Source organism: Hemitrygon akajei, chromosome 7 (assembly GCF_048418815.1).
Source record: "Hemitrygon akajei chromosome 7, sHemAka1.3, whole genome shotgun sequence".
Taxonomy (NCBI): Eukaryota; Metazoa; Chordata; class Chondrichthyes; order Myliobatiformes; family Dasyatidae; genus Hemitrygon; species Hemitrygon akajei.
The window spans coordinates 70838533-70862181 of NC_133130.1; the positions used below are offsets into that span (position 1 = coordinate 70838533).

The 23649-nt window shown below is 38.5% G+C and overlaps 1 protein-coding gene across 5 annotated transcripts in view; it reads right to left on the reverse strand.

The window, feature by feature from the left end:
• Positions 1-23649, reverse strand: part of LOC140730544 (utrophin-like) — a 460763-nt gene that overhangs the window by 100734 nt on the left and 336380 nt on the right. For all 5 annotated transcript variants that reach the window (XM_073051151.1, XM_073051153.1, XM_073051152.1 and 2 more), the window contains 4 exons: positions 22138-22406; positions 7654-7800; positions 5050-5128; positions 4723-4786 (listed from right to left, as the gene is read on the reverse strand). In XM_073051151.1, coding sequence (XP_072907252.1) covers positions 4723-4786; positions 5050-5128; positions 7654-7800; positions 22138-22406 — 559 coding nt within the window. The remainder of the gene's footprint in view (positions 1-4722; positions 4787-5049; positions 5129-7653; positions 7801-22137; positions 22407-23649) is intronic.

The following is a 23649-nucleotide window of genomic DNA, read 5'->3' on the forward strand; positions in this document are numbered from 1 at the left end:
CATTTGCAGATAAACATGGCCATATCTTCCATTTCAGAAATAACAAACATTTAAGAAGTTTTGAATTTAACCTGCACACTATAAATCTGTCAAAAACATCAACACAAGACATTCTGGAGATGCTGGAAACCTTCAGCAACACACACAAAATACTGGAGGAACTCAGCAAGTCAGGCAGCATCTATGGAACAAACAGTCTGCAAGATAGTGTTTATTCTCTCCATAGGTGCTGCCTGACTTGCTTAGTTCCTCCAGTATTTTGTGTGTGTTACCAAAAACATCAGCTATATGATCTGAACACATAGAACCCATAATGCATAATTTGAAGAGTAATATGTAAATAGCTGCAGCTTACTCAGCTGCAACTGCTTAAGGTAAAAGTTGAACCAGCAAAATGTCAGAACAGGTTAACAAGAAGGTCACTGCAATGCTATTTCAAGCCATGCAATGCTTTGTACAATTCCATATCACAGCTTTTAGTTTTGATATATGCAGTAGTTTTTGGTCCCCCTAGCTTCACATAAAACATTCTTAATTTAAATGAACATGTGTTAAGGCACATTCTTTAATGCTACACGAAGAACCGAAAAAATGATCCAAAGGGCAAGTCAAGTTTTAACCTCCAGGGAAGACACTTCCGCTCATCTCTGTCTCTCTGTCCTAAGGCATTCCTCACCCTAGTTTCATGCTATCAGGTTAATCAGCGTGACAGCTTGTTAATTAAGTATTGTGCTCAAGACTAAGTATGTATCATTATTATTTTATAATTTTTATTTTATGATTATAATTTTATAATTTGGCACATTTACCAAATGTATATCCTATACATAAAAAAACTGCACATAAATAATGGCTGGACAGGGCTCCATACACAGGACGTACCAAATCCATGACCTCTGCCAGCTAGAGAACACATGCATCAAAAGCTCAGGAACATGACCACCTGGAAGATGCCCTGCAAGCCACTGAAATGGAAATGTACTGTTGTTCTTCGCCATTCCCAGGTCAAAACTGTGTAACTCCCTCCCTAACAGCATTGTGGATACACCCATAACTTGAGAACTTCGATAGTTCAGGAAGGCAGCACACCTCCACCAGCACGAGTAACAATGGATAGCCGATTATATGCTGCTAAGCCTATGCAACCACATCCCATATATGAATATACAGAGTTTTGCACTTACATTTGTCCCAATACTTCATGTTCTATTACATACTTCTGACATATGAGGATCACTAAGAAACTTTTGTATTCATCTTCTGATCTGCAATAAAGGGCTGGAACACGCTGTTGACTAGCCAGCAACTTTGCAGGAAACCCCTTGCTCGTTGCAGCACAGAGACCCACTGATCACGGCTTCTGCAATCCCGAGCTGTGGTGTTGATCCATGGAACTCACTGAGTCCTGGAGCATTCCTAACTTTGCTGAGCTGCGAGGTCAAATACCCTTCCAACCTGTCCCCTCACCTTTATGCCAGCCATGGCTGACACATGTAACACAGCTCCATTCATTTAAATGGGATGATTCACCTTCGGTCAAATTGTTAGCAAAGATTTGTTATTTTATAACAGAAGCTAATTATTTTAATAATGAATATGAACCAGTTAAGTAAATTGTCACCAAATTTATCAATAGTTTAGATTTATATGATTTTTCCATCTATTTCTAAATGTTATGGTGAGGTTGTATAAGACATTGGTGAGGCCGAATTTGGAGTATTGTGTGCAGTTTTGGTCATCGAATTACAGGAAGGATATTAATAAGTTGAAAGAGTGCAGAGAAGTTTTACAAGAATGTTGCCGGGACTTAAGAAACTGAGTTAAAGAGAAAGGTTGAATAGGTTAGGACTTTATTCCCTGGAGCAGGGAAGAATGAAGGGAGATTTGATAGAGGTGTATAAAATTATGATGGGTGAATGCAAGCAGGCTTTTTCCACTGAGGCGAGGAGAGAAAAAAACCAGAGGCCATGGGTTAAGGGTGAAAAGGGAAAAGTTTATAGGGAACATTAGGGGGAGTTTCTTCACACAGAGAGTAGTGGGAGTGTGAAATGAGCTGCCAGTTGAAGTGGTGAATGCGGGCTCACTTTTAACATTTACGAAAAACTTGGACAGGTACATGGATGAGAGGGGTATGGAGGGATATGGTCTAGGTGCAGGTCAGTGGGACTAGGCAGAAAAATGGTTTGGCACAGCCAAGAAGGGCCAAAAGGCCTGTTTCCGTGCTGTAACGTTTTATGGTTCTATGGGTTCTGATCATCTGGAAGCTGAGCAGCTGCAAATTTAATCTGGTTATATAGTCAGAATGGTGGAAAACCCATACATCCACAGTGATCCAGCCCATCACTTTTTCTTCAACTACTAGTGACTGTTAGCTACTATGTCTGCTGATGTAGTGGAGAAAGCCAAAGCGGGGAAGGTAGATGCTACTTCAATACACCACAGCAGTAGTCACGCAAATTACCTTGCATCAACTGCACACATTCAGCTCTTCCTGGATTTTAACCCTAAATGATTATTTTCCACCATTTCATTTATTAAATGATTAGTGACTTGTATGCTCTTTTGGTGATCACCATACCAAAGAGGTGTAGATTGCTTCATTAACTGGTCATTTTAACTATCTCTACTGCAATTGAGTGGAATAGCAATGTTAGGCTACATCCACACTAGACCGGATAATTTTGAAAATGCCGGTCTCGCGTAAAAACGATAGGCGTCCACACTATGCGTTTTTAAAAATATCTCCGTCCACATTGAAACGGAGATTTCAGCAAATCTCCTACTGCGCATGCACAGGACACATCTACCGAAAACAAGTGACATGTTTGGTGTTGAATCTCACCGTGAAAGTGCGTGTTTGTTCAGTTACTGACTAGAAAAACTTAAACGACGGGCAGCTGTTGGCTCTCGCGCAGGAGGACTTAAAGTAAAAAAAAAACAAATACTGGAGCGTACGGAGGCAACCGACAGGGAGTTCACGGACAGATTGACCCGGCTGACGACGAACATTGAAAAACTGACTAACTCTGTTGCATTAATAAAGCACCTTGTTAAATGTGTAAAACATGTCTGCATCAGTGTTATCTTGTATTTCCATACAATGTTACATTAGGCTGTTACACATCTATTGTCAGAGAAGTACATGCATAAATAGGTAAACCACCTTCATATAAACAAGGACAGAAAACATAGCAAAGTGAGTATACTTTTTTATTCAAAGGCAACACGAGTGATCTGCAGATGCTGGAAATAAATAAAAACACAAAATGCTGGCAGAACTCAGCAGGCCAGACAGCATCTATGGGAGGAGGTAGTGATGACGTTTCAGGCCGAATCCCTTCATCATACTTTTTTATTCAGTAAGTTATGGGTCAAAGTATTTGGTGAGTACATTTCTAACTCTTCTGGCTTCAGTCTTGTTGCCGTCTGTTCTGAAATTGTTAGGTTGCGTTCAAGAAAACAATGAAATGGTGCGCTACCGTCTGACAGCGTTTTCAGACGTCTCTGGCTACCCCGTCCACATTGATCTGCCCAAGCGGCATTTTCAAAAATACACACTTTGGAGAGCGTTTCTGAAAAGCTCCGGTTTCGGGGGTCGAAAACGCCGTTTTAGTGTGGACGGAGGGTAAAAATGAAGAGAAAAAGCTTCGGTTACGGATTTATCCGGTGTAGTGTGGACGTAATCTCAGAGGTCTAGGGAGAGTTATTTGAGGCTAATGCCCATGTGAAAAGGATTGACAATACCTGCTTGAGTGGGACAAGTGGGAAATTGGAATTCACAGTAATACAAAGTGCCACAGAGAGTAGTGGATTTAGCCCAAGACACCACTGGCACATTCCTCTTCACCGTCAGAGATATTTAATGCAGCGCTGCCTCCAAAAGGCAACATCTATCAACAAAGATCCCCACCATTTGGACCATGTCATTTTTTCACAGCTACCACTGGGCAGGAGCAGAAACCTGAAGTCCCACAGCACTAGGTTCAAGGACAGCTACTTCCCTTCAACCATTCTTTCGTCTAATGACCTGCACAACTCTAACACTATCTCAGTATAGCAACATGATGACCACTTTAATCACGCCTCACTTCAACAGACTTTTTTATTCTAATTGTTATTTTTTGTATCATTTTGTATAAATGTTTGATTTATGATTTTCTTGATATTTTGTGTCTCTAATCTTGCGACACTGCTGTAAATATATCTTTCATTGCACGTGTGCATACATATGTGACAATAAACTCCAATTTGACAAAAAAATACAATAGGTTGAATGGCCACACATTGCTATGCACAAGATCCTGATGAATTCAGAGTAAATAATTATCTGGATTATTTGGCATGCCATATCAAAATTACTCTTTTTCTTTAAACTTTATTATAAGTCTAACCACAAAGGTTTTAAGGGCAGGAAGGTGGGGGAGCAGGGGCAGACAGTGAAGCTGAGGTATAAGATATTGGAACTGAGTAATCCAGAAGGCAGAAAACAACAGTGCAAATTTGCATGCTTGGTTCTTCCCTGTGAAAATGTGGGCAGTGAATATTCAGCAGACAAAAAAAACCTTATCCTGCAATTGTCATAATATTTCAATTTCACTTACCTCTCTCCCTACCCATGAACTTCATTTGCAACTCCTACCTATGGCAATCACTTCTACCCAAACCATGTGAAAATCCCAGCCATCCATTGAGGCAGTTGATTATAACACAAAGAAAACTTACTTGATGTAGTATGGCACCTTATTGTTGTGTGATACAGCTCTCTGCCATGGTAACTGAACAGATGCTAGAGAAATAAAAAGAATGGATTAGAACTCAACTGTGACAAAAATATGTGAAAGGTACTTGCTTCGCTCACAATCCATTAAACATAAAGCTTTGAAAAACATTAAACTCCATTTTTTGGTGACAACGCATACAGTTCATTTTGCAAATGCACAGTAAATGTCTTCCATGGCTTTTCAAATAAGTGCATTAATGCTCTGGATACTGTCTACCTGCAACATTATTATATTTAAAATATATCAGGTTTCTATACATCTGACTTACTGGAAAGGAAATGTTGTGATGATGGACCAAAATCCCGGTACGCTTCTTGCAACTGCTTGATTCGATCCTCAACAGCAACCTGGAATGATAAACAGAGCCACTGAGACTCACAGTGACAATGGAGTTATCACACTGACTTTCTCAACAGAGAAAGCAAAGTCCTCCCCTAAATCTAGACTCTGACCAAATTCAACCTTACCATTTAATTTGCAATTCATGTTGACCATACACCTTTTAGGAATCACGCAGCCATGTCCAGGTTTGAAATGTGAAACATATTCCAGATTCTATCTGTGCAGATGAATGCAATAACCTACAGAAGAAATAGCCACTTGCTTGTCAAGTTTTTCTTCCCTCTCCCCCCCCCCCCCCCCCCCCCCCAAGTCAAACAACTTTCACTCCATTGCTTTAGGAACCGGGAACTCTCAGATAGTGGGAAAAGCTAGTCTGGAGTAGGACACGTTAAATTCCTGGAATTCACTCTGTAGCTTCTGCATGCAAACACTACTGCAGCACAGATTAAGAGAGACATCAGAAAGCTGCAATTTTACTGGTGTCAGGTGTGCCAATTAAGCATTCAACTGTACAGCCATACCAATAGTGAAGCTGAGGCAGAATAACTCTGAACTGAAATTTCCATTTGGCATTGATTGCTGATAGTTTAATGCAATTAATTTTCATTAACACATTGAATTCTAGCATATTAAATAACCATAGCTGTTGATATGCTTTGAACTGGATGCAGGGTGGGAGGATTTTAGTAATGGGAAATACTGCATAACACATGACAGACAATGGTAGCAAAGTAGATAATGATAGCTAGAATGTACTGGAAGAAATGGTGCATACAGCATAGTTGCAATTAGACTCTCAGCAGGGGAAATGATAACGGCAACTTTAAAGTTTTTTGTCTGAATCCATGCAACAAAATGGATGCTTTAATGGCACAAATAAAAATAAATGGGTATGAACTAATAGCCTTTTTATAAACATGGTGGCTTCGTGACCAAGGTTGGGAATTAAATACTCTACAATACTTTCAGAGACAAAGATAAAGTGAAAATGTTGCACAGCCACCCTAATGTTCAAGGATTAATCACAACCAGCAGAGAGAAAGGGCTTTAGCTTGGCAAATGAAGATGATGAATCAGCTTGGCTGGAGCTGAGAAACAGCACTGGATAAACAATATGGATGAGGGGATATAGGCCCCAAACAATAGTGGATATGGTAAAAGAAGAAAAAAAATTGGACGTGGTTGATGATAAGGTACCACATTCATCATGGGGAATTGCTACACCCTTATAATAATTAACAGCACTGAGGACAAATTCATAGAGTTTAAAGAGATAGTTTTTCAGATCTCAATGTTGACAAACAAACATGAAAACAGGCTACACTTGATCTACTAAAATGCGATGAAGGAGAGTCAATAAATAACCTTGTGATTAAGGGCTTTTACAAATCCTAATATGACAGAATTTTATACAAAGATGCCAAGTCATTAAATCATTGTGTATCTAAATTTTCATGTGTATTTTCAGCAACAAATTAGGAACAGCATGTTAATCTTTAAGACAATAGGGCTTAAAAATAAGAGTAGGGACTACAGCTGGAATTTTCCATACAGATCTGAAACCCTAATTAAGGAATGATAAAATGATGTTTTCACCAACTTGATTCTTGGAATCCTGCTTTCCCCAGAGGAGAGATTTAGTAGTCTAATCCTCTCCATTTTTCAGTTTCGAAAAGGAGAGATCTCAGTGAAATGCATGAAGATTTTTCAGGGCTTGACCAAGTGTATGAAAAGCCTACTTAACATGGGGAGATGCCAAATACCGACACATGAACAGTTTCCAACCAAAAGATCCAAACAGAGATCAAGCACTAAATTAGTTACTTAATTTATCTGCATGGGCAAAGAGAACATTGGGAGTCATGTCTGCGCCAAATATCAGACTGGACAAACCAGTTACATAAAACTAAAATTATTTTTTCCAAACTCTGCTTGGATTAAGTTTGAAGAAAATTTCCAAATGTGACACAGCTGAAAGAAACCTACTGCATAACTGGCATTATTTTTTCCTTTCTATACATCAATTAAGATAACTTTGGCAATTCTTTGCAGCATGTCTCTGCCAAGGATATAAATTATCAGAGATAACTCTTCAATACTGAAGAGATCCCAGCAGCTGACCTCCAAATCCTTTCTGACAGATGTGCAAAGTCCAGCCATTAATATTCCAGCTCAATACTACTTCACTCTGAACCTATTTGTGTGACTGGAGACACATTTCAGCAATTTTTACTTCTGTTGTCATTTCTAGCATAATCAAGCTATGGCTTTTTAACTCCACGATGCAAAACTGCAAATCAGCAACAGACATTAACTGTGTTTCACGTAAAGTATGATAACAAAAACTGAACTGCTCATTGTGCTAAGGAACTAAATTAAATATCCTCTTCTATGAAGCAACACTTTTGATTTCTTCCCAGGTTTGGAAAGAAATTATATGCTTTGGATTGTGGAGCAGTGCAGCCTTCTCTTCTTTGTATACACAAGCATGCAGCTTAATTTTGTAAATTATTTTCTTTTTCACTCTTACCTTTATCAGTTTCCACCGCATATTTAGGTCATCAAGCTGATGAGAAGTCTTGGGAGACAAAGTGACATCAAGAGGAGATAACTGACCAGCCAGGTCATTTAATATTTTGATTTCTTGTTTCATTGGAACAATTTCCTCTTTAAAAGCCTAATGGGGATGATGAAAGAAAAAAAAATACAATATTTTCTTAAAACTTAAAAAAAAATAATTGTTTTGCTATCTGGATTTCAGAATGAACCACACAATATTAAAATCAAGTGATGTGAGTCATCTGGAGCATCACAATGTTGATGTAATATTTAATGAATGTCAACTCCAAGATATTTTTTTTGCTTCATTACACATTTTCATTTCAATTATAATTATGCAGATCCTTGAAGGAAATCAATACACAAACTGGGAGGCAAAAAGGAACCAGAGTCAATGGAGCTCGTGGCTGTGCAATTTTGAATTTCAGTTTCTGATTGCTTTCATTCAATGCACAAAGAAACCGATCACCACATTTAAAAGTTGTTAATTCAAACTCCTGGAAATTCAAAATCCATTTATTTAACTGAGAATGCACGTACTCTTCCCTGAAAGCATATTGTATTTAGCCAACATTGGTCTAGTTCAGTTGGCCAAAGATTTAACATTGATCCTATTTTTGATAAACTTCTGAATTTTTTCCCCCTGCCACGTTCAGACTCTAGTCCCCCTGATGGGGGACTGGTTTGTAGCATAAAATAAAAATTTGTGGAAAAATTATGATTTCTCAGCAAAAAGACCAATGTTATTTGTTCAAATGAGCACCATGTGGTATTTGATTATTAACAATATTTTGAAGTATTGTGAACTATTTGGCCGTGGTGACAACTCTAGGAATTTACTTAATTCTTCCATAATTAACTGTGATCATGAATACACCTTAATCTGGGAAGAAGGGGTGATTAAACCCCAACACGTGGACTTAAAATATGATCAGTTGGGAACAATGTATTGAAAACTTACTGAGCATCATAATTTACCATAAAGCACAAGTGTATTGTCACTGCATCGTGATCCTCAACAATAACACAGATGAATCACGACTGAAAGTGATGCAAAGTTTTAGCATTTTTCCCTTGCATCTCTGCAACCCAGTACCACTGGGCTTGATTACTGAGATGAACACGTTCAATGTAAGGCTCCAGTTCAGGCCTCATGCAGATGTTGCCGAAGCTTTAGAGCTTTTTTTGACAAACTGGCTCTTGATTTCTGCTTGGTAGAGTGATCTGTGCTGTGGAAGGTGCCCTGATCAATGAGGTTGAGAATAAGGAGCTTTGCCCAATCTGAGTTCCGTGGGGAGCTCTTTTGCTACCTACTACAATCCAACTCGTCAGACATCACTCCCTGAAAAGCAAATGGCTAAATTGTGACTTTTGCCTGAGAAAGAATAATAACTGGAGGAGGATATGTAGGTTTCTCAAATGTCAACTTTTGGTCACTGAGGCAACTCTCCTTGGCTCTACTTCAAAAACATTTGAACCAGCAAGCCTACTTTGCAAGCCAGATGATGGCACTGGCTTCAAAGGAACAAGGAATTGTCCACAACTTTAAGGTCACTTGAAAATAATACTTACAGATGGGATCTTCTGGCTTCTCCCAGATTATAAATATTGTATTGCGATGCAGGCGCATGATAATAATAACAGTCAAATTAGATGGAGTCTAGTTTTAAACAAGTTCAAAATGGCAAATCAATGTTTCCTAAAGTATTTTCACCAGGAGGGAGAAAGTAACAGGTAACAGATGCAAACACAGTTTTATGCTGATCTTCAGCTTTTGACATTGTGTTAATAACTTTTCTAGTTATCTAGTTGCCTAGAGAATCCAGGATTTAATTTTATAGTTCATTTGATCATTTAGAAAATGTCGCCAGTCATAAAATAAGTGCCAAAAGATCATTGTGGTAGTCATGGCAGACAAGTTCGCGGAGTTAAAATGCTTAGGTCATTTATAGACGCAAATGACCTTTGGGAAAATCCACCATAAGTTCAATTCATTGAAACATAAACATGTAATAAAATGCTGGTGGGCTGTGGAATGTTTTATTACATCAGTGAAATTGCACATCAGATCACGGTGCAGTGCACTTCATATAATAGTGTACTGGACTCAGAGCATAAATCAGATTGGTCTGTGCTGTGCTCAAATGCAATTCGAACAAAAGCCTGAAATCTGAACAAGCCACTGTTAATCTTATTTTCTAAATAATTCATGGAATGAGCTGGACGAAACAGAATAAAGTATAAACATTTGTCTGCATCTCACATTGAGGTTGCTGTTTGACTAAATTTGAGAATCATTTCTTGCAAGGCATAACAGGTGTCAGACGAAGGCTTTCTTTGAGCTAAGTAATTTACATTTAAGACTAAACAAGCTCTAAATGCCAAATGAGGTGAGAGAGAGAGTAATGACCCCTGTCAGGAGTATGACAAATGGCATTTTTTAAAGATTAATCCGGTGACCAAGACAAACAACTGAGACCATCTGTACACAACTCAAAGAGGGGATTGAAAGAGGATAGTCTGCACTTGGGTGAACATGAAGGGGAGACAGGCATCAGTGAAATTGATCAGCTAATTGAAGCAGGTGCTGATGCATTGGCAGAATTTGTCACAGCAAAGCAAATGCTGCACTGCTCTAAGTTTCTTGAACATACCAAAGTGCTAAGAGCTGGCTGCAAAACTGAGACATTCAATATACCATGTCCCTATCCAGTTGTTGCAGTTCGTAACATCGCTTCAAATAAGATGGACTGATGAAAGTACAGAGTATATTATGGGTTAATGCTCTCCTCTCAACACTGCAGCGCAAACCAAATCCTCAGTCCAATTCAAGTCACATACTGCAATCTCTAAATAACGCTCAACATTACACCCATTTGCTTAATTGAAACTTCGTGAATGTAGGAGTAAAATACAATAATTCGCTGGAAGTTTCTATAATTAAGGAGGAGTAATATATCTGTCTTCGAAGTCCACAGCCAGATGTTTTACGTCTGTGCAGAATATTAAAGAGCAACTTCTGCAATGCTATTTCTGGAATAGATCTGTTTTGACATTTCTGACTAACGAAATCAATAGTTTGTAAAAATCCATTTGGGCCACTAACATAACTTGCTCGGTACTTCCAGCATTTTATTTTTTAATTATTTTATTAATAATCTTAACTTTAATGCGATTGTTTTAATAATTTCTAAGCATTTTAATCAACTTTGTACACATCACTTTTAATAGTTTTAAATGTGTCTGTATTTTAAACCTATTACAAAGTTCAAAGAAGGCAAAGCTCCATTTCCAACCTTGCCTTCAGTGAAGCCCACCAGGGCACTCTGGAGTACAGCATCAAAACTCAGAGCCTAGTCCCACTGCCCATCTCCTGGAACTGTAGGGCCAGGTCCAAGGAGATACAGTCCAACCAATGAAATTCAGAGCAAATGATCCTTTGCTATGATGAATGGAAGGGCAGTTCTTGACAAAAATCTCCAGTGGACACCTGACCAACCAGACAGATGGTTTAAGTTTGTTCAGAATATTGAAGAGCTGCATCTGCAATGCTATTCCTGGATTAAATATATCTGTTTTGACATTTCTGTCTAATGAAACCAATAACTTGTAAACACCTTGGTCTTCAGTACTTGACCATGCTAGCCTTTAATTTATTTGAGTCTTTGACAAAGGCATTTTCAGAACATTAAATAGCTATATAATGTAACTACTGAGAAAACTTATTGTGAATAGCAGAATTATATGAAGACAAAACACCAAAGCATTTGCTAGCAACACACACAAAATGCTGGTGGAACACAGTAGGTCAGGCAGCATCTATAGGGAGAAGCACTGTCGACGTTTCGGGCCGAGACCCTTCGTCAGGACTAACTGAAAGGAAAGATAGTAAGAGATTTGAAAGTAGGAGGAGGAGGGGAAGATGTGAAATGATAGAAGAAGACCGGAGGGGGTGGGGGGAAGCTGAGAGCTGGAAAGGTGATTGGCAAAAGGGATACAGAGCTAGAGAAGGGAAAGGATCATGGGACGGGAGGCCTAGGGAGAAAGAAAGAGAGAGGGGAGCACCAGAGGGAGATGGAGAACAGGCAGAGTGATGGGCAGAGAGAAAAAAAAAGGGGAGGGGGGAAAAGCTAAATATATCAGGGATGGGGTAAGAAGGGGAGGAGGGGCATGAACGGAAATTAGAGAAGTCAATGTTTCCCCCCTCCCCTTTTTTTCTCTCTTTCTGCCCATCACTCTGCCTGTTCTCCATCTCCCTCGGGTGCTCCCCTCCCCCTTTCTTTCTCCCTAGGCCTCTGGTCCCATGATCCTTTCCCTTCTCTAGCTCTGTATCCCTTTTGCCAATCATTTTTCTGGCTCTCAGCTTCACTCCACCCCCTCCGGTCTTCTCCTATCTTTTCACATTTCCCTCTCCCACTCCTACTTTCAAATCTCTTACTATCTTTCCTTTCAGTTCGTCCTGACGAAGGGTCTCGGCCCGAAACGTCGACAGTGCTTCTCCCTATAGATGCTGCCTGGCCTGCTGCGTTCCACCAGCATTTTGTGTGTTGCTTGAATTTCCAGCATCTGCAGATTTCCTCGTAAATGCATTTGCTAGTACATTACTGAGGGATATAAGCTTTCCATTTAAACACAAAGCTCTTCAAAGTGCTTATTAAATCTCACAGCAATGACAAAACACAGTATATGCAAGGATTAGAATCACTTATCAAGCAGACTGTACTCTGGCCCAACAAAACAGAGGGAGCTTAAGAAGTGCAGAAAGTCTGCCTAAATAAGACGACATATGGAATCTTCGAAAAGTAAAATTTTAATGTGCAACTTAATAAGGTAACTTCATTCACACAAAGCAATTTTATCAGTACACGGACCAACGTAACAGCCAGGAAAACAAAACCATTGATTTTTTTTGTTCATGAAAGAACATTTGTAAATTGATCAAAATACAGTGCCGTGACTTAAAAATGTTCAGTGTAATATGACATTTATATAAATTACCTTTTATAAATGGAATATCATACTTACCTACAAAATGGTCAGTATTAGATAATAAACCACTGAGGTTTCAGAAAACCTGCATCACCTCAGTAACTGAAATAATTCATAGTGTTTTCTCTCTGACCTTCCTTTACTCCCTGCACACCCATGACTGTGTCACCACCCACAGCTCCAATCTGCTAATTAAATTTGCTGACGATACTACATTGATTGGCCTAATCTCAAATAATAACAAGGCAGCCTACAAAGAAGTCATCACCCTGACACAGTGGTGTCAATAAAACAACTTCTCCCTCAATGTCACACAAGTAACGGAGCTGGTTGTAGATTACAGGAGGAATGGAGACAGGCTAACCCCTATTGACAACAATAGATCTGGGGTTGAGTGGATGAACAGCTTTAAGTTCCTCAGTATACACATCTCCGAGGATCTCATGCAGTCTGTACATACCGGCTCTATAGTGAAAAAAGCACAACAGCACCTCTTTTACTTCAGACGGTTGAAGAAGTTTGTTATGAGTCCCCAAATCCCAAGAACTTTCTACAGGGGGACAATTGAGAGCATTCTGACTGGCTGCATCACTGCCTGGTATGGGAACTGTACTTCCTTCAATTGCAGGACTCTGCAGAGAGTGGCACAGACAGACTAGCACATCTATAAATGTGAACTTCCCACTATTCAGGACATTTACAAAGACAGATGTGTAAAAAGGGCCTGAAGGATCACCGGGGACCCAAATCACCCCAACCACAAACTGTTCCAGCAGCTACCATCCAGGAAATGGTACTGTAGCATAAAAGCCAGGACCAACAGGCTCCATGACAGCTTCTTCCACCGGGCCATCAAACTGATTAATTCATGCTGATACAACTGTATTTCTATCTTATATTGACTGTCCTGTCGTACATACTATTTATTATAAATTACTATAAGTTGCACATTTAGATGGAGACGTAACATAAAGATTTTTACTCCTCATGTATATGAAGGATGTAAGTTTACAAAGTCAATTAAATTTAATTGTTCATTAGATTGCACTTTGACCTCTGAGTCAAGAGATAGCAAATCCATATTCCAATTCACATACTTCAAACCAAAATCATCAGATGACATTTCAAAGCAATACTGAAGCAACAACTGCACTGTCAGAAATCACATCTCCCTCTTCAATTGTTAATCAGAGCCCTGAATATTCTGTAAACAGAGTGTAAACATTCCCACCACAGAGGTTTGCTGTGAACACAAACTCACTGGCTCTCCACTCTGCTTAGAGCACCAAGACAACAGCAAAACATACATTAGGCTGCAGTTTATTGATTACAGCTTCACATTCAATACCATCAACCACTCAGTATTAATCACCAAGCTTCAATACCTTTCTCATCGGCAGAGTCAGTACGTATCAGTGATAAATCTCCTTCTCACTGACAATCAGTACCGGCGCACCTCAAGCATGGGTGCTTAGCCCACTTCTCTACTCTCTACACTCATGACTGTGGCCAATGACATTTAACAGATGAACCACTGCTGTTGGTAAAATCTCAGAGGGAAATGAAGTGGTGCAAAGAAGTGAGATAGATCAACTGGTTGACTGGTGTTGCAACATCCATCTCGTGCTCAACACCAGCAAGATGGAGGGCTTAAGGACATAGGAGCACAACACAGTACAGGCCCTTTGGCCCACAAATTTGTGCTGACCTTTTAACCAGCTCTTTGATCCATCTTCTCATTTTTCCCCCCTCATGTAGCCCTCCATTTTCCTCTATTCATGTGCCTATCAAAGTGTCTTTAAATGACTCTAATGTATCTGCCTCTACCACCACTCCAGTAGTGTGTTCCATGCACCGTATATAAAAAAACTATCTCAGACATACCCCCCATAGATTCCATAAAACCCAAAGACATAAATCTGTTCTGCCATTCAATCATGGCTGATTTATTCTCCGTTTTAAACCCAATTCTCCTTCCTTCTCCACATCACCTTCAACTCTAACTAATCAAGAAACTATCAATCTCCGTTTTAAGTATAATTATTTATATTTGTGGCAATGTATTCCACAGATTCACCACCCTCGAGTTAAAGAAATTCCTCCTCATCTGTTCCCAATGATGTCCTTCTATTCTTAGTCTGGGCGCTCCGGTCTGAGACTTACCCACCATAGGCAATATCCTTTCCACATCTACTCTACCTGGGTCTTTCAAGAGTCTATAGATTTCAATATTCCTCTATTCACCTTAAATTTATGCTCCTTCATATTGGCCATTTCTGCCCTGGGGAAAAGTCTCTGACCATCCACTCTATGCCTCTTATCATCTTTCTACCTCTAAAATGATAAGAAATAACTTCCCATCTGCCAGTTGTCAGTCAGAGCTGAGTCCATCAAAGGGGAAAGTGTGTTGAATTCTGGAAAGAAGCACTGAGTGGAATCTGACACAGTGTTTGTGTCTCCAACGTGATAGCAACATAACTGATTATGGACTTCAGGAAGGGGAGGCTTGGAGAACACACATCAGTCCTCATTGAGGGATCAGCAGTGGAAAGGGTATGCAGCTTTAAGTTCCTGGTTGTCAATATTCCTCGGGATGTGTCCTTGGCTCATCATGCTGATTTGATCATCAAGATGGCTGTGTTATTCAGAGTTTGAGGACATTTGGTATGTCACCAAAGACTCCAGCAACTTTCCATAGATATAACATAGAGAGTATTCAGACTGATATGAAGGCTCCAATGCATAGGACTGCAACAAGCCATTGTTGACTCAGCTATCTTCATCATGGGCATTACCGACATCAAGGACATCTTCAAGAGGTTAAGGACCCTAACCATCTGAGACATGCCTGCTTCTCATTGCTACCATCAGAGAAGAGGGTACAAGTGCCTTAAGATTCATACTCAATGTTTTTGGAAGAGCTTCTTCCCCTCTGCCATCAATTTCAGAACAATCCATGAACACAACCTCGCTATTCCTCTTTTACACTGTTTTTATTGTAACTGGTATTTTGTTTTGCTTACAATGAACTGCTGCCACAAAGCAATAAATTTCATGACTTACGTTCATGACAATAAAGCAAGAAGGTGACAACCATCATTAAGGGCCCTCACTACCCTGGACATGCCCTCTTCTTGTCACTACCATCAGGGAGGAGGGACAGCAGCCTGAACATACACATTCAAGGATTCAGGAACAGCTTCTTCCCTTCTGTCATCAGATTTCTGAGCGGTCTATGGACTCAATGAGCAGTATTCATTAATCTTGTTTAATGCATGATTTATGTTTTGTAATTTATAGTCATGTTATTTCTTTGCAGTGTACTGCTGATAGGAACAACAAATTCTACACCATGTAAGTCAGAAAGAATAAAACCTGATACTGATTCCATTTGACATAATGAGCATGTTATCTCTTGTATTCTGAATATTTATTCAGAAATTAACATCACTTAAAAAAACAAGCTCTCTTTCTCTGTTTTCTTCCAATTCTGCTCCTTTGATCAACTCCAGGCATAAATGTTTCATCTCTCGTTGTTATGCTTCAGCTACAAATGGCCAAAATATCTCTCCCAATATCTATTTGCCCTTCCATCTCCTTTTCCTCCTTTAAGGCATTCTTTAAAATCTTACTCTTTGAAGAAACCAATGATAACATGATTATGCAAATTGCTGTCAAATCTGCTAATAACTCTCTCTGAAGGACCTTGGGATGTTCTATGTTCAAGAGGTTACAAGAATACAAGTAGCTATTGAAGTAATATTCAAACTCACAGCTCAAGATGTATTCAAAACAAAGGCTGCTGATAGGTAACAATGCCATACTGTGGGACTGAGATCTTGAGGTTGTGGTCAATGAGGGTGAGGAGTCCAATGCCAAAACTGATCAATTTTAAATAAAAAACACAAAACACCACCAAGTTCAAGAACAGTTATTACTTCTCAACCATCAGGCTTTTGAACCAGAAGGGATAACTTCACTCACCCCATAAGAGAAATGTTCCCATAATCTATGGACTCACTATCAAGGACTCTTCGTCTCATGTTGTTGATATTTATTGCTTATTTATTTATTATTATTATTATTATTATTTCTTTCTTTTTGTATTTGCACAGTTTGTTGTCTTTTGCACACTGGTTGAATGCCCAAGTTGGTGCAGCCTTTCATTAATTCTTTATGGTTATTTTTCTATCATGGATTTATTGAGTATGCCTACAAGAAAATGAATCTTATGATTGTATGTGATGACAAATGTAATTTGATAATAAATTTACTTTGAACTTTGATTAACATGTGGTTTCCAAATAAACTGTGCTTCAATTTTGGACACACTCTCACACAAGAACTTGGAGTGAAAAATGTTTGTTTTTGTACCTATAATTCTGATGGCAGTGAGAATGCATTTCTTCATGAAGGCATCAAATTAACAAGTTTCAAATGCTGTTAATTTTTATAACAGTCCTCAACTAAAGTCAGTGATTAGCATCCAGTCAATGTAATGGGAAAATTCTATGCTATTTTAAGGCATATTTTGCACTTGTTTTTCTCCTATTTTCCACCATGGCAATTGAATTTGCTGACTGTTTCATGGATTCTATGTTTCAATTTTAAATTTACAGAAGCAAGGAACTGAATAGATTTCTGCAAGTATGGTGTGAGTCAGACCAGAATCAGTGGTGATATGATCAAGGTGAAGTGTTCAAGTGAGATTGACCTTCATTTGATGTAAAGACCTGTTTTTTCCAACAGCTGCAACATTATTTCTGAAATTCAAAGACACCCACATATAAATCCTAACCTTTTTGTCTTTTCTCAACATCCTTTATCACTGTTTTCATAATCTATTCCAACCAACAGACCTAAGTTAAACAAATGGAAGCAAAGGATTCCAAATTTTAAACAGCAATTACAGAAAGAATTTTGCTTCTGAAAATTCTTCTCTGATGATGTCTAAAGTAACAATTTGAAGCTACATTGCACCTTTAATATCAAAAATATCCTAAACCACCTGGCAAAAGCCTGCTAATAAAAACAAGGCATCCAATAATATCTTACCAGATAATTTGAAATTCAAAGAGGTAGGTTGGAATAAACATTTTAAACAAAAAAAAATTAAAGATCTGGAGACTGTTCTGCAGAATTCCAGATATTACGACAATGTAACTGAAGGCATAATTAGTACAACAAATAAATAAAATCAGAAATGCTCAAGAGATTGTAATTGAAACAGTGTATGTATGTTCACGTGTTTAAAGAAAATAGAGGATTTCAAAGGCCATTTCAAGAAGTGGGCTGAAAGCAAGCACAGGGACAAAAGGGACACAGAGTTAAAGAAAGAGTAGCAGAGCTTATGATTACCTAAAACTTATTCAAGGTAGAAAGTGCAAGGCCATGCAAGAAAGCACCGACTTAATCAAAGACAGATGTAGATTAAAGACACAAGAGACTGCAGACGTGAATAAGGTTTTAAGAATCTGATGAGCTGAGATTGGGTGGAGTTGTTCAATGTGTGAAAATTCTGATTGACGGAATGTATTTATGGCCCACAAATTCAGCTAGGCATTAAATCTGACACCTCTGTACAAACAGCCAAATTTAGTTTTAGAGGGCTGTTAAATGACTGGGGAATGGAGATTGTGATGTAATCTGAAACTGATAGCTTTGCTATCTCCAATGTTTAATTGAGATAAATTCTGTTCTGCATGCAGTTGATGTTCAACACATGATCTGACAATTCAGGGACAGTGAAAAGTTTGAGAAATGAGTTGATGAGATCGAGTGGTTATGATCAGTATAGTTACAGGAACATACATTTTCAGATGAGAAATAAAGGTTAGAGGATCAACAATAGTACATTATTGTTTACTGAGGCCACTGCACATGATCCTGTGCGACAATCAGAATGGTACCAAGGAAGTGTGGACATATCTGGGTAACTGTGAAGAGTTGGTGACAAAGGATCAAATGCTCAACCACACTGAAGGTTACCATCAGGTTAAAAAGTTTAGAAATTTTTCCATTGGGAGCGGTATGGTATATACCATTTTGTAGGGAGATGTGGACAAATTTCTTCATGCAGACGACAATCATATAACTTTTGAGAGCCGTGACAAAGTTCATTCAAAACCGATATAGAAAGAGAGATATCTCAATATTAATCAAAACAAGGGTACATCATTGGCTCAGTGATAGGAGATCTGTCCATCACTGCACAACTCAGTTCTTGAACAATGCTGGAGCAGTCTCGAAGGGCCAAATGACTATTTAAGAATATTTGTGTTTCACATTATATTAAGGCTCAATCACCTAAAGCTGAGTGAGGAAGGGAAAGAAAACAATTCATCAGTCTTCTTTTCCTTCAACCAGTCACCAGTGTGCCTTTTATGTATACAAAAGAAGAACACTGAGAAAGTTACATTTCTTTTGGTTTTATTAAGGATTAAGGATAAGCTTATTGCAGTCCTGATTAAGAATACTCTTTAGGATGCCTGGCAGACATGAGTTGAACAAGATCCAGGGAATTTCTCTTTGCACCTTCACTGCTTCTTATTTCCGTAAATAACAGATTAAGTGGGGCTTGGTCAAACTTGACTTTTACAGAATGTGGAAGATGCAGAGGTACAGAAATGTTAATACAGAGAATAAACTGAGTTGTGCAGTGATGGAGAGATTACGAATAAACTTAGCAGAGCAGAATATAAAGTCCTGCACGCAGAAGGAAAACGTATATTTACATAATGAAAGAAACTGACTTTGCATGGATGTTTTTAGAAAAGGAACTTGAAGCAGCATACTCTTTCAAAATTATAACAGCCCAACTATTAGTTAGAACCAACAGCAATTGAGCAGAAAATTACAGCTGGCATGTTAACTAAAGTCATAGAAATTAAAATACAGTTCAGAAGGCTGCAACGTGCTGAGAATGAAGCCGAGCACAGATAATAGGTTAGAGCGGGATCTGGATAGAGAATTGATGTGGCAAGCAACAGGGAGCTCTCATGTCATTCCTGTAGAGCAAATGAAGGTGCTCGACAAAGCAGTCACTAAACCAACTTGCATTTGGTTTTTCCAATGTAAAGGAAATCATAATGCAAGCAATAAATATAGTTCATTCACTGGCAATTTGCGCAATCTTGAACAAAATTCCATCCATTTCCTTTCATCCAACCATACATATTCAGTATTCCCAAGAATCCATCCCATCACATCCCCCTGTCCATTTTTCCAACTATACTTTTTCTCAGATCACTTTTCCATGCAATTAAAAGAAAGTCCTTTCAGTTCTTCTTTACCTACTATCCAGGGACCCAAACAGACCTTTCAGGGGAGGCAGTGATTTACTTTCCCTTCCTCCAATTTAATTAATTGTATCCAGTGTTCACAATGCAGTATCGTTTCATTCATTCATTATGCTGTGTTGTATGATGTGGGTGATCATGATCTTTCCATGACCATGATTGTTTATGGCAAAATTTTTCTACAGAACTGGTTTGCCATTGCAAGACTGGGGACCCTGGCCATTATCAATGCTCTTCAGAGATTGTTTGCTGGCATTAGTGGTTGCATAACCAGGACTTATACGACCATCAGCTGCTCATATGACCATCCACCATCTGCTGCATGACTTCATGTGACCCTGATCAGGGGACTAAGCAGGATCTACACCTTGCCCAAGAATAACCTGCAGGGTAGCAGAGGGAAGAGATGCCTTACACCTCCTTTGGTAGAGATGCATTTCCACCCCACCACGCTACTATCCTTTATTTTGATTAAATCTAATGAATATTGGGTGATAGAAACATAGAAAATGGTGATGGTGTAGATTGGGTACTAGAAACAAAGTACTTACTCTGAGATACAAACACAACTGTGAAATTATATTACGCTTTGTCATATATGAAATCCCATAAATAAGAAAATTAGTGCAAAAGGGCTCAATTTGATGGTGTGTTTTGATGCATCATTGTCATAATTGACTGCTTTCTCCAAATATTTTGTTGAGTTCTTCAGTCTGCAGTCTTCCTCAGAACAAGTAACACTAAGCAAAGGACTCAGCAAAGCCTGGTCTACTCACACTTCAATTTCCCTTTAGATTTGCTTGTTTGACAGATTTAGATCTTTGTGTTTATAAAACAATCCTGAATAACTTTACAAAAACCTTTCCTGAAATTTTAATATCAGCTGAACATTTCCAACCTGAAGTGCCAATAGAAATTAAAACTGTAGCTACAACAAAAAGTAGGAAAACAAGGTGACAAAATTTGTATCTGTAAAATCTGTTCCACTTTGAACACTTCCACCCACTCAACGAGTCCCCCGTATGAGAGAATTCAGATGCATCCCCTCCCTGGAACTTCACACACTCAACCTTGACTATTTGTACCTCAGCACTCCATTCAGGTCTTGTACAAAAAAAAGTATATTATTGATTTATAGCAAACTATCATCTCAACTCACAATCAAAAGAGATACAACATAGCAGCCATTTTTAACACCTTCATATGAAACAATAATTCATGGACTACTCAACAGAAAACACTGCATATTTTGACAAAAGGAATGAAATTATCCTGATTTCTGTTTCCTATCAGTAATGCCTCAATTTACAGAGAAAACTGTGGGACTGATGCCATAAGCTAGCTGAGGGAGCAGGACTAACTGGGTAACTCGTACAAATAAGTACATTATGCCAAAAAGATGCCATAAGCTATCTGATTCTTAATTAATAATGCCAACAAGACCAAGGACATTAGAATTAGAATCAGGATTATTATCACTGACATACAGATCTGTCATGAAATATGTTGTTTTGCAGCAGCAGTGGAAAGCAATACATAAAATGGTTACACTGAGTGACAATAATAAATAAATTTAAAAGTAAATAAATAGTGCAAAAAGAAAGCAAAATAGGGAGGTAGTGTTCATGGGTTCAGGATGACAGAGAGGAGGTAGCAGTCCTCCATCTAGTTCCGTGCTTTCCTGAAGGTACTTATATACTTGATTCTAATCTCCTCTTGGACTAAATGAGAACTGCAAAGCAAATATTGAAATTCTAATCTTGTGCCAACTGGGATCAGCTAATGCAATAGAAACAATGCATGAAATTAAAATTTGACTCATCTTGTGAGGATGAGTTGGTCAATGTTTCAAGGTCAAATTGCAGGCTAGCCCACATACAAAAATATACCTTAGAAATAAAACTGTGCACCTTCCATCCCAATTCTGTTAACATACTAATCCTTGCAATCACGCAGCCAATCCATAAATCAACTATGCCATGAAATCCTGCTGCGACACTAATTAACAAAGTGTGATAATCAGATGTAATGGTCAATTAAATAGCTCCACTTTATCAAATGTCAACAGTGATACAAGTAATGTCAATATTTCAGTGTTCTTATTGCTTCCCGTCCATTAGATGCCTTCTGTTTGGAGAAGCTCAAAAAGTAGAATAATTTGTACTTACTGTGGTTTTGTCAATGTGATCTTGCAAAGAATCAATAAGTAGGTCTCCTACAGGTTGCCAGTCATTGCGGATACTTTCAGCTGATACCACATGGGCCTCAAAGTCATCCATAGCTTTTTGCAGTTCTTGCAGTTTCTCTAGGGCCTTTTCTACCTGCTTCTGCCAGCTGTTGGCATGAATATTCAACTGCTCCCAATTTTCCTTCACTTCTGTTGACTGTTTGCGTACCGCTTTTGCAATCTTCTGTGCTTTCTCTTCAGGGGTAGATTCTAGAATAATACAGATGTAATTGCTGGTCAACTTTCGAAACCAAAGATTCTTTTAACACATCACACCCTTTCTAAACTTCATACTTTCAAAGGTCTTTTGCACTTTCTAGGAATGAAAGTCAGTCACAAGCACTGTCACATACATGGCCACGTGAATAGTGACTAGCATTATGAGTTCTTTAGTAAGACATTCTGTAGCAACAGACATCAAAATTCATTAAATACACAAATGCCATTACCAATGTGAATAGGAAATAGAGGGAATAAAATAGTACAATACAATAAATATTTATTTAAAAAACTCTTCAAAACTTTACACAGTAGGCACAGTTTATATTACACCAACTTTCATCTTCAGGAGTTAAAAGTTCACAATAGATGAGGATAATATATTTTCCTATTATTGCAGAGGAGTTTTCTGTGAGGCTACAGATCCAATTAAGCCAAGGGGACAGCTCCAAACAAATCACAAACCTCCGTTTTAAATCATCTTTTCAATTGAAGCACAAAGACAATCCCTCACTGTCAAATAATGAGTGTTGCTTGCACAGAGGAAGTCTTCCTAGACACCAGTTGGCCTCACTGTTTACCCAATTACATTTACACGTCAATACTTAAAAGGTTCAATAATTATTCAAATACCAATAAGAGGAAAATGGTACTGCTAACAATTCAAAAAAAAGTATTATGCTGCTAACATAAGAAAATCTGTAGATGCTTAGGTTGTTGACAATTTATTGCACAAAGCACAGGCAATGGAGCTGGTTAGCTGGATCAAATATCAAGTTAATGACAATTACATTTACATGCCAATTACAGTCAGCTCTCCTTATGCGCGAATTCAACCAACCGCGGATCGCGAAAACCCAGAAGTGCTCTTCCAGCACTTGTTATTCGAGCATGTACAGACTTTTTTTTCTTGTCATTATTCCCTAAACAATGCAGTATAATAACTATTTGACATAGCAATTGCATTGTATTAGGTATTATAAGTGATCTAGAGATGATTTAAAGTATACGGGAGGATGTGTGTGGGTTATCATGGATCAAGATCGAAGAAAATCAGAAGTTCTCTTACTAAGTAAGTCGGAACAGGTACATCCGGTATTATTTAGTGTCAGTTAGTCAAATGTTTGTCTTAGTATATAGTATATATTTTACCTTTCAATGCATATAAAACACTTAAGAACATATGTTTCAGCGCCGGGCTCCAGTTCGATCAAATCACAGACCGCTCCCGCGC